General features: G+C 67.3%; 1 protein-coding gene across 1 annotated transcript in view; it reads left to right on the top strand.

Annotated features, from left to right (window-relative positions):
• Positions 1 to 8,125, top strand: part of MUC5B (mucin 5B, oligomeric mucus/gel-forming) — a 35,772-nt gene extending 27,647 nt beyond the window's left edge. Inside the window, exons 33-50 of the mRNA XM_059929981.1 lie at positions 35 to 216; positions 494 to 685; positions 1,419 to 1,685; positions 2,076 to 2,262; positions 2,540 to 2,765; positions 2,850 to 3,028; positions 3,099 to 3,168; positions 3,403 to 3,503; positions 3,796 to 3,827; positions 4,104 to 4,284; positions 4,683 to 4,787; positions 4,878 to 4,915; positions 5,336 to 5,452; positions 5,841 to 5,927; positions 6,039 to 6,161; positions 6,323 to 6,368; positions 6,528 to 6,636; positions 7,300 to 8,125. Of these exons, the coding sequence (XP_059785964.1) occupies positions 35 to 216; positions 494 to 685; positions 1,419 to 1,685; positions 2,076 to 2,262; positions 2,540 to 2,765; positions 2,850 to 3,028; positions 3,099 to 3,168; positions 3,403 to 3,503; positions 3,796 to 3,827; positions 4,104 to 4,284; positions 4,683 to 4,787; positions 4,878 to 4,915; positions 5,336 to 5,452; positions 5,841 to 5,927; positions 6,039 to 6,161; positions 6,323 to 6,368; positions 6,528 to 6,636; positions 7,300 to 7,522 (2,465 nt within the window). The 3' untranslated portion in view covers positions 7,523 to 8,125. The remainder of the gene's footprint in view (positions 1 to 34; positions 217 to 493; positions 686 to 1,418; positions 1,686 to 2,075; positions 2,263 to 2,539; positions 2,766 to 2,849; positions 3,029 to 3,098; positions 3,169 to 3,402; positions 3,504 to 3,795; positions 3,828 to 4,103; positions 4,285 to 4,682; positions 4,788 to 4,877; positions 4,916 to 5,335; positions 5,453 to 5,840; positions 5,928 to 6,038; positions 6,162 to 6,322; positions 6,369 to 6,527; positions 6,637 to 7,299) is intronic.
• The last annotated feature ends 974 nt before the right edge of the window (positions 8,126 to 9,099 follow it).

Here is a 9,099-nt window from a genome sequence, read left to right as displayed (position 1 = left end):
CTCCCTGGCTGACCCAGTGTCTCTGTATTCGTAGGGGACATCATCTACAACAAGACCGACGGAGTGGGCTGCCACTTCTTAGCCATCTGCAACCAGCGCTGTGACATCGACCGCTTCCAGGGCGCCTGCTCCACCCCCTCACCCTCGGGGACCTCGGCCTCTGTTCCCCCAGACACCCCAGTTCCCGGCTGCAATCGCATCATCCCACCCCGACAGGTGTGTCCCCCGCCTCCTCCCTGAAGCGCCAGGCCCTTCTGTGTGCACAGGGTCTAAGGCGCCCGTCAGGGTGACGGCACAACCCCAAGCCCCTCGGTGACCGCTCCGCAGCTCGCTTGGCTGGAGGGAGGAGCGCGGGGTCTGGCCTGGTTAGCACCGGCCCGGCCAGGAGGCGGGGGCAGCCCTTCCCAGGCCGAGGGGGTCCTGAGGCTGTGGCAGCGGCAGTGAGGGTGGGTCTTGCAAGCCCACCTGGTGAGCGCTCTGCCCTTCTCTCCAGGTGAATGAGTCCTGGACCCTGGAGGACTGCACAGTGGCTCGGTGTGAGGGTGACAACCGTGTCGTCCTGCTGGGGCCGAAGCCGATGGGTGAAGTCGTCTGCGTGAACGGGCACCTGCCCGTGAGAGTGCAGAGCGGGGATGGGCCCTGTGACTACAGCTACGAGTGCCAGTGTGAGAGCCCGCCTCTGGGGGCGGAGGGGGGGGGGAGGAGGGGATGCGCCGCCAGGCATTTGGGACACGCACACGTCCCCCATGCCCGATGCCCGGGATCGCTGAGCTCACCCCCCATCAGGCTTGGCAGTTTGAAGGGAAGCCGGGGGTTTCTGAGATCAGGGAGAGGAGGGGATCGTAACCTGAGGGGTCCTGAGCAGATTTCCCCATGGAGTAGCACGCAGGAGGGGGTGGTCTTACAACCCCCCGGGGGTCCTGGGGCAGCTAAAACGAAGGACCACAAACTGGGTGGTTCAAAACAACAGAAAGTGATTCTCTCCCAGTCCTGGAGACCAGAAATCCAAGATCAAGGTGTCTGCAGGACCAAGCTCTCCCCAAAACTTTAAAGGAGGGTCCTGTCCGCCCCTTCCAGACTTGGGGCCTCAGGCGCCCCGGGCTGTGGCCGCATCCATCCAACCTCTGCCCCAGTCATCACGCGGCTTCCTCTCTCTGTCTCTTCTGTCTCTTAGAAGGACACCTGTCATTGGACTTAGGGCCACCCTGGTAACTCAGGATGACCTCACCCCATGATCCGTAACTTAATCACAGCTGCAAAGACCCTTTTCCCAAAGGAGGTCACATTCGCAGGCTCTGGGTGGACGCGTTTTCGGGGCCCCCATCCAACCTGCTATACCCATGTCATAAACGAGAGGACTGAGGCCCTGGGGGCTGAGTGACTCCCCAGGGTGGCAGCTCTGGGTGGCACTGGGTGAGGCCCGTCCACACCCCCCAGGCTCCTGCAGCGGCTGGGGGGACACCCACTACGAGACCTTCGACGGCACCTCCTACTCTTTCCTGGACAATTGCACCCACGTCCTCATGCGGGAGATCCGGCCGCGCCACGGCAACCTCAGCATTCTCCTGTACAACCACTACTGCGAGGCCGCCGCCAGCTGCCCCCGCGCCCTCGGCGTCCACTATGAGTCCATGGACATCGTCCTCACCACCACCCCTGGCGCCGACGGGCAGGAGGAAAGCCTGGTGAGTGCAGGCAGCAGAGCGGCACTGGCCTGTCCCAGCCTGGTTAGGGAAGGCAGGGGCCGGCAGAGGCCCGGGAGCCCTGGTGCACATAGAGCGCATCTCCCCCGCGCAGAGGGCAGCTCCCATGGGGCCTCAGGGCAGGCAAAGGGCACACTGCGACCTGGGGCCCCAAGCACAGTGACTCCTGAGCAGGGAAGAAGCGTGGGGAGTGCCCGTGGCCAAGAGCACCCTGGGACCCAAATGCGCCGACTGTGACCCCAGGCCCAAGGGGGCATCTGCGCTTCGGGGTGCAGATGCCGAGGAGGGGGCCCAGCGCCCAGCAGGCAAAGCCCCAAAGGCCAGCCCGCTGCCCCTCGGCCCAAGTCACGGGTTCCCCGGTCACGTCCCCAGATCCTGTTTGGCCAAATGCGGGTGAGGCAGAGCTTCAGCAAGAACGGCCTGACCGTGACGGCAACGGGGGCCACCGAGATGAGCATCGAGATTCCCGCCGTCGGCGTGAGAGTCATCTTCAACGGGCGGGTCTTCCAAGCCCAGCTGTCCTACAGCCACTTCAGCTACAACACCGAGGGCCAGTGTGGTGAGCAGGGACCCGCAGGACGCCTGCTGGGGGAGCGAGGGGCCGGGCACCACCGCTACGGGCACATGCCCCCAGGCGGCCCCGGCTCTTGACCGCCTGCCCCCCGCCACAGATGCCCCCGCCACAGATTCCCACCTGCTCCCCGTGCCACCTGCCCCGGGCAGGAAGCAGTGTTTCATAGCTGACTGGCTGCCAGGGAAGTCGGGGGGATGGAAGGGGAGAAGAGGATGGTCCAGTGCCCCCCACCACAGTGAGGCGCCTGCCCCGCCCTCCCCAGGCACCTGCACCAACAGCCGCAGGGACGACTGTCGCCGGCCTGACGGCACCACGGCCCCCACCTGCCAGGACATGGCCCAGTCCTGGCTGGTCCCCAACAGCAGCGGGGAGGGCTGCTGGGCACCGACCGGCCTGCCCCCGACCGCCAGCCCCCTGTCGCCGGCACCCAGCACACCCACCTCCACTCCGTGCCCCCCGGAACCCCTCTGCGAGCTGCTGCTGAGCCCGTGAGTCCTCTGCGTGGGCTGGGCGGTCAGGCGCAGCCACCCCGCGGGGCGTCCGCCCTGGCCTCTGACCGGCCCTGCCTGCAGGGTCTTCGCCGGGTGCCACGGCCTCATCCCGCCCGGCCCGTTCTTCAGCACCTGTGTCAGCGACAGCTGCGGGCCCAGCCGCCCTGAAGCGCTCTGCCAGAGCCTGGAGGCCTACTCGGCGCTCTGCCGCGCCCGGGGCGTGTGCCCCGACTGGCGCAACGCCACCAGCGGGCTGTGTGGTGAGTCGGGTGTGGCCGCCGGGGGCCCTGGCCTCCTTGGCCCACCTGACACCCGTCTGTGTGCCCGCAGACCTCACCTGCCCGCCCACCAAGGTGTATAAGCCGTGTGGCCCCGTGCAGCCCAAGTCCTGTGACTCCAGGTGAGCCCAGCAGACGGGGACGGGATAGGACAGTGGGGACAGCAGGCCTCCCAGGCCTGCCTGAAGGGTCTGGGGGGACCCAGGAGGAGACCCACAGAGGGTCCGAGACCCCAAGCCCCAGATCTCAGGGTGCCCTTCCCCGGCCCTGACCTCCGACCCTGGACTTCAGGAGTGACCCCAGCCCCCCACCATGCCCACTGCCCTCCTCCTCAGACTGCCCTGGTCGCCTTGCAGGAGCCAGAGCCCGGCGAGCAGGGGGCTGGCAGAGGGTTGCTTCTGTCCCGACGGCCACATCCTGTTCAACTCACACACGGACGTCTGTGTGCCCGAGTGCCGTAAGCAACCCCACACCTGGGCCCTCCCCAGCCCCGCAGAGCGGGATGGGGAGGGCCACGGGGCGGGCAGACCCCGGCCTGGGCCCGTCCCACCCAGTTCTGCCAGCGGTGCAGGGTGGGCTTGAGCCTTCCTGAGCCCCCTCCTAAGTGACCCCCCCCCCGGAGTTCTCCGGAGGCTTCTGTCCCCAGCAGGAAGAAGAGGCCTCTGTTGGGGGGAGGGGGTGGCCAGGCCTGCTGGGCCCCAACCCCAGCACTCCCAGTGACCCCCTTTCTCCCCGTTCTTCCCTCCCAGCCTGCGTGGGACCGGATGGGTTTCCCAAATTCGTGAGTGTTCTGCACACAGCTTCCTGACTCCTTGCTTGAGCAGACGGAGGGAGGGGGTCCCCATCTCAGGGCGGCAGCTCTACCCGGGCCAGGGAGGGGCTGGTGTGGGCACCCCGGCGTGAGCCGCATCACCGGCACACGCCTGCTCCAGAGAGGGGGAGGCTGAGCGCTGAGCCCGCATGCTGAGGGCTGGGGCCTGACCCGCTGCTGGACGCAGCCCCAGAGGCCGGGGCACCACCCAGGAGCCCTGGGGGACCCTGACCTGGTCTGTTGCAGCCCGGAGAGCGATGGGTCAGCAACTGCCAGTCCTGCGTGTGTGATGAAGGCTCCGTGTCGGTGCAGTGCGTCCCTGTGCAGTGCGAGGCCCGGGACCAGCCACAGGAATGTGGCTGGGCCGGCTTCGTGGCCCAGACCAGGCCCCTGGCCGACAACCCTTGCTGCATGGAAACTCTGTGTGGTGAGACCTGAACCCCAGTGGGCCGGGTGGAGTGGTGAGACAGCAGAGGACGGTGTTGGGCACAGGCCACCTGGCCGGCAGGCCTGCAGGGCGGAGGAGGTTTGCAGGGTCCTAGCTGGACTTGGCTGGACCACGAGGTGGGGAGGCCTCTTGGGCCTTCATTTTTCCACCTAAAAATGACGCTGATGACCTCTGGTGTGCCCTGGTACCACCCAGGGTCTTGGGGAAGACCGGGGAGGTGACAAAGCGTGGGGACCCAGAAGGGCAACAGAGAGCCGTCAGCTCCCATGGAAGGGGGATCTCTTTGGTCCAGTGTGGGTAGATGTTACCCTGGGAACCAGAATAGCCAGAGGACAGAGGGCAGGGACACCCCAGGCAGCCCCCCAACTCTCCCGCAGTCTGCAACACGAGCACGTGCCCCCAGAGCCCACCCAAATGTAGGCCGGGAGAGGAGCTGGCCTGCACCCAGGCGGAGAACAGCTGCTGCCCCACCTTCAGCTGCCGTGAGTCTCTGGGGTGGGGGTGGGGCCGGGGGGGTCTGAACACTTCCTTCCGCTGCCTGGGCAGGTCCTCAGCCCTCTCTTTCCTTCCAGGGCCTCAGCTGTGCACCTACAACGGCACCGTCTACGGGGTAAGGGCTCAGCTAGGCCGTCAGGGTAGAGCGGAGAGTGGGTCCGGGGCTGGGCACACCCGCCTAGGGATGCCCCGTGTCCACTCCTTGTCTCCCCACGCCCAGCCCTATCCAGCCCCTCCCGCCATGACAGCAGGTGAGTCGAGGCTCTGGGCCCTTTACAGGCACCTTCTGTAGAGAGCCTCTGGGAGCTTAGCTCTCCCAGCAAGAGCTTCGGGGCAGGACTGCACCCTCCCACCCCTCCTGCCTGCCCGGGGCCCCTGCCTGCCCTGGTCTGTGCTCAGCCAGGGGGCACATCCGTAATCCCACGTGAAGAGCAGAGAGACTGCTCTGTGGGCCTCACCGACACGGGGAGAGGTCCTGGCCCTGGTGCCCCTTCAGGGCCCTCAGTGTCACCTCCCCTCACCCTGTCCACTGCAGGTCGGTGCAACCTTCCCAGCGGTCATTCCCTGCCACACGTGCACCTGCCTGTCCGTGGACACCCGTGACCCGACCGTGCAGTGTGAGGAGGAGGCCTGCAACGCCACTTGTCCCCAGGTGAGGCCGGCCTCCGGGGCAGAGCCAGGCCCCTAGGGCAGCCCCCAATCACCACACCCTGGGGTCCAGGAAGGGTCTCCAGCTCAGGCTTCACTGGGGCTTTTGTCTTCCCAAAGGGAGGGAGTGAAGCAGGAGGATGGTGGAAGGGGTCTTGGGCGAGGGGCAGGACCTGCAGGCTGCTGGGATCAGGTTCCCGGAGGGCACAAGCGCAGAAGGTGCTGGAAGCAGGGGTGAGGCTGAGAGGGGCACTGCGGCAGGGCGGGGACACCGCCTCACAGAGGAAAGGCGCTGCTAGGGAGGCCCTGGGCCCCTGGGACGTGGGCAGGAGAGCAGGAGGGCTGAGGAGCCAGGCTGGGGGTGAGGGACGTGACCACCCCTCTGCCCCCAGGGCTTCCAGTACTCGAGGGTGGCCGGGCAGTGCTGCGGGGAGTGCGTGCAGACAGCTTGCCTCACGTCCGACGGCCGGCTGGTCCAGGTAAGGGGGGCTCAGTCTCAACCCCTGCGCCCCAGAGACCCTCCCCGCCAGCTCCTCTCTGCCCACCAGATAATCCTCAACCCGGCCCCCACTCTCCCCCTTTTATTTCAGCCCAACGAGACCTGGGTCAACAGCCTCGTGGACAACTGCACGTTGTACCACTGCCAGGCTGAGAACGGGCCCCCGATGCTGACCCCGACGCCCGTCGCGTGCCCGGACGTGTCCAGCTGCAGGGTGTGTGTCTGGGGCTCAGGCCCGCCCCGGAGGCCCCGCCCATGCCCAGAGCCACACCCACCCTGGGGCCCCGCCCACACCGCCTCGGGAGACCCCGCCCACACCCACCCCAGGAGGCCCCGCCTGCCCCAGCTCGCCCTCTGTTCCCCCTCCCCCCGCAGGGCATCCTCAGGAAAATCGGCTGCTGCTACTCCTGTGAGGAAGTGGGTAAGTCGAGGCCCGCCTTCCCGCCCCCCAGCCCCGCCCACTGACTCCTCCCGAAGCCAACTCCGCCGCCAGAACCCGACCCTGAGCGGGAGGTTACGTGGGGGTGCGGCGCGGGCGGGGACCTCACAGATCCGCCTCCACCGCCTTTCGTCTGCCCAGACTCCTGCCAGGTACGCGCCAGCTTGACGGTCCTGCGACACCGGGGCTGCGCCACCCAGGCCGCCGTCAGCGTCCCCTTCTGCGAGGGCTTCTGCCCGGGAGCGTCCCGGTGAGCGGCCCGCGCCTCCCCCGCGGGACACACGGGGACACCACCCGGTGCCCCACGTGTCCGTGTTCCTGTCCCTGGCCGGACACCTGGAGCTGGGGCTGGGGCTGGAGGTCCCAGCTTGCTACAGGAAGGAAAGAAGGGCCGCCCCAACAGGGCTGCACCAACCCTGGGGCCTTCCCTAACCCCCAGAGCCCGGCCTGGGAGAGCTTGGCTGGGCCACGTGGGGCAGGGCACCAGGGCTACCCCCCAAAGGTCAGAGTCCACGTGCAGGACGGGCAGAATCCGGGGGGACCAGACTGTCAGGGCAGAGCTGCTGGCAGAGCCCCGCCCCATCCCCGATGCCCGCGGGCTGCAGCCAGCTGTGAGCAGACCGGCGGGAAGAGGCAGGAGGATGGGTCCAGGCCTGGCTGGAGGGCCCCGGGCAGGTTCCTGGAGGAGGGGTCTGACAGGGTCAGCAAGTCAGAGGAGCTGCTTGGGGAAAGAACGGGGGCCTGGCTGGGGAAGGTCGGGGTTCCAAGTGACCGAGAGCGCTGCCCGGGCCAGTACAGAGCAGCCCCGAGCGCTCAGGGAACAGGCACAGGGCCGCTGTCTCCCGACCCCCGCGAAACCAGGAGCCGGGCAGTTGTGGCAGGTGGGCAGGTCCTGAGGGCCGTGTGTCTGCAGGTACTCCACGGGGGCCCAGGCCACGCAGTGCCCGTGCATCTGCTGCCAGGAGACCAGGGCCCACCAGGAGGTGGTGACCATGCAGTGTCCCAACGGGACGGCCTTCCAGCACACCTACACCCACGTGGACGAGTGCAGCTGTGGCCCATCCTGCGTCTCCTCGGCCCAGGCTCCCGAGGACAGCACCCCCACCTTCCCGATCTATGGGTCCACCGCTGTCTGACGCATTCTGCCCCCCCCTCACACGCCCACCCCACCTGGAGCCAGAACACGCAGCACCCGACCACAGAAACCGCAGGAGCCTACGCACACCTCCTGTGAATACCACTGCCCCCGCCCACTTTACACCTGCCCCAGGTGAAACCCAGGCCCTGGAGGGTGACAGCGTAGTGGGGGTCGGCTTGAGGAGGACCCCAGGCGGGGGGCGCCTGCCCTCAGAGCCCCTCCTGCCTGCTTTGGCCACCTGCCTGGCCTTCGGGACCTGAGCCTCATCCGAAACACAGGCACCCACTCCACCCAGGCTCACCCCCGTCCTGGGGTCAGAGGGACGCCCCGGAGAAAACTGCACACCCACCACTGTGCTGCTCCCACGGCGGGCCTGTGTGCCCCCCACGGCCCCTCGAAGCCCCGTGGCGCACAGGTGCCCGCTGGCTACACCTCCTGCAGCTGAGCGCACACTGAGGCCTGTCCAGGCAAGGCCGGCTACCTGCTCACGTCTGGACCGCGGCCTGAGGCTACGAGGGCCAAGGGACGGGCCCCGGCGGGGTCGGCACCCCACAGCACCCCCTCTGCTCACCCAGCCCCCGTCTTTGAAAATAAACAGCGAACATCACATACACTTCCTGGTCCTGGCGGCTCTCTCCTCCATGTGTGGGCGGGGCTGTCCAGAGCCACACCCCTGGGGGACCCCCGGGAGGGACAGGCGGGGCAGGAGGCAAGAGGCCCCCAGGGTCAGGTCTTGGGCTGTGGGAGTACTGGCCAGAGTCAGGGGTCATCCGAGGGTTCAAACATGCGGGTTTTATAAGGAAGTTGGTTCACAGCTGCAGAAAAGACCGGACAAGCCAATGGGGGGAAGCCCCCGGGGGGACACGGAGGGCATCAGTGTGGGAAGCACTCCCTGCGCCTCTGCGGGGCATTTCCTTCAGGCACTTGTCACACGTCAACTTGCTGTGCATCTGACCTTCGCTTCTCTCTCCACCGAGGGCAGCCGTTGCTGCCTTTCTCTTCTGCTGCATCCAGAGCGGAGAACACTGCCAGCACAGGATGGGGTGGGGCGAGCGGGGTGCAAGGGTGGGGCGGTGCCCCCCGCTTGAGTGTCCACATGGGCAGGGGCAGCTACGAGAGGGCGGGGCTTCCACCAGGGAGGCAAAGGCGCTGCTGGCCGGGGCCAAGGAAGCCTGGCGAGCGTGTGCGGGGCGGGGGGCTTCTGGGGCCTCCTGCATCATGTGACCTGCCTCTGCGCTCTGTGTGCGTCTGCCCACCCAGGGAATGGCAGCCACAGTGATTTACATTGTCCCCCGTGGGCTGGGGTCCTCAGCTCCCGGGGAAGGTGGGCCTGTGGTCTCTTTAGTGGCCTTTCCTACTCACGTCACCGAGGTCTGGTCAGGGCAGGCCACCCTGGGACTGGGCCGGAGATGGTCCAGGAGGGCTGACAAGGTTACAGACACACTGCAGGTGAGTCTGGCTGCCCCCCTCGGTCACCACTGGGGTCAACTGTAAACTTGCCGTGTCTCACAGTCTGATTTCCTGTGGGGGGGCTGTGGCCAAGTCATGCCCCGGCCTTAGCCTTTGTTAACCCAC

Source organism: Balaenoptera ricei, chromosome 8, assembly GCF_028023285.1.
Source record: "Balaenoptera ricei isolate mBalRic1 chromosome 8, mBalRic1.hap2, whole genome shotgun sequence".
In the NCBI taxonomy this organism is placed as follows: domain Eukaryota; kingdom Metazoa; phylum Chordata; class Mammalia; order Artiodactyla; family Balaenopteridae; genus Balaenoptera; species Balaenoptera ricei.
This window is presented reverse-complemented; position numbering and strand designations above follow the sequence as displayed.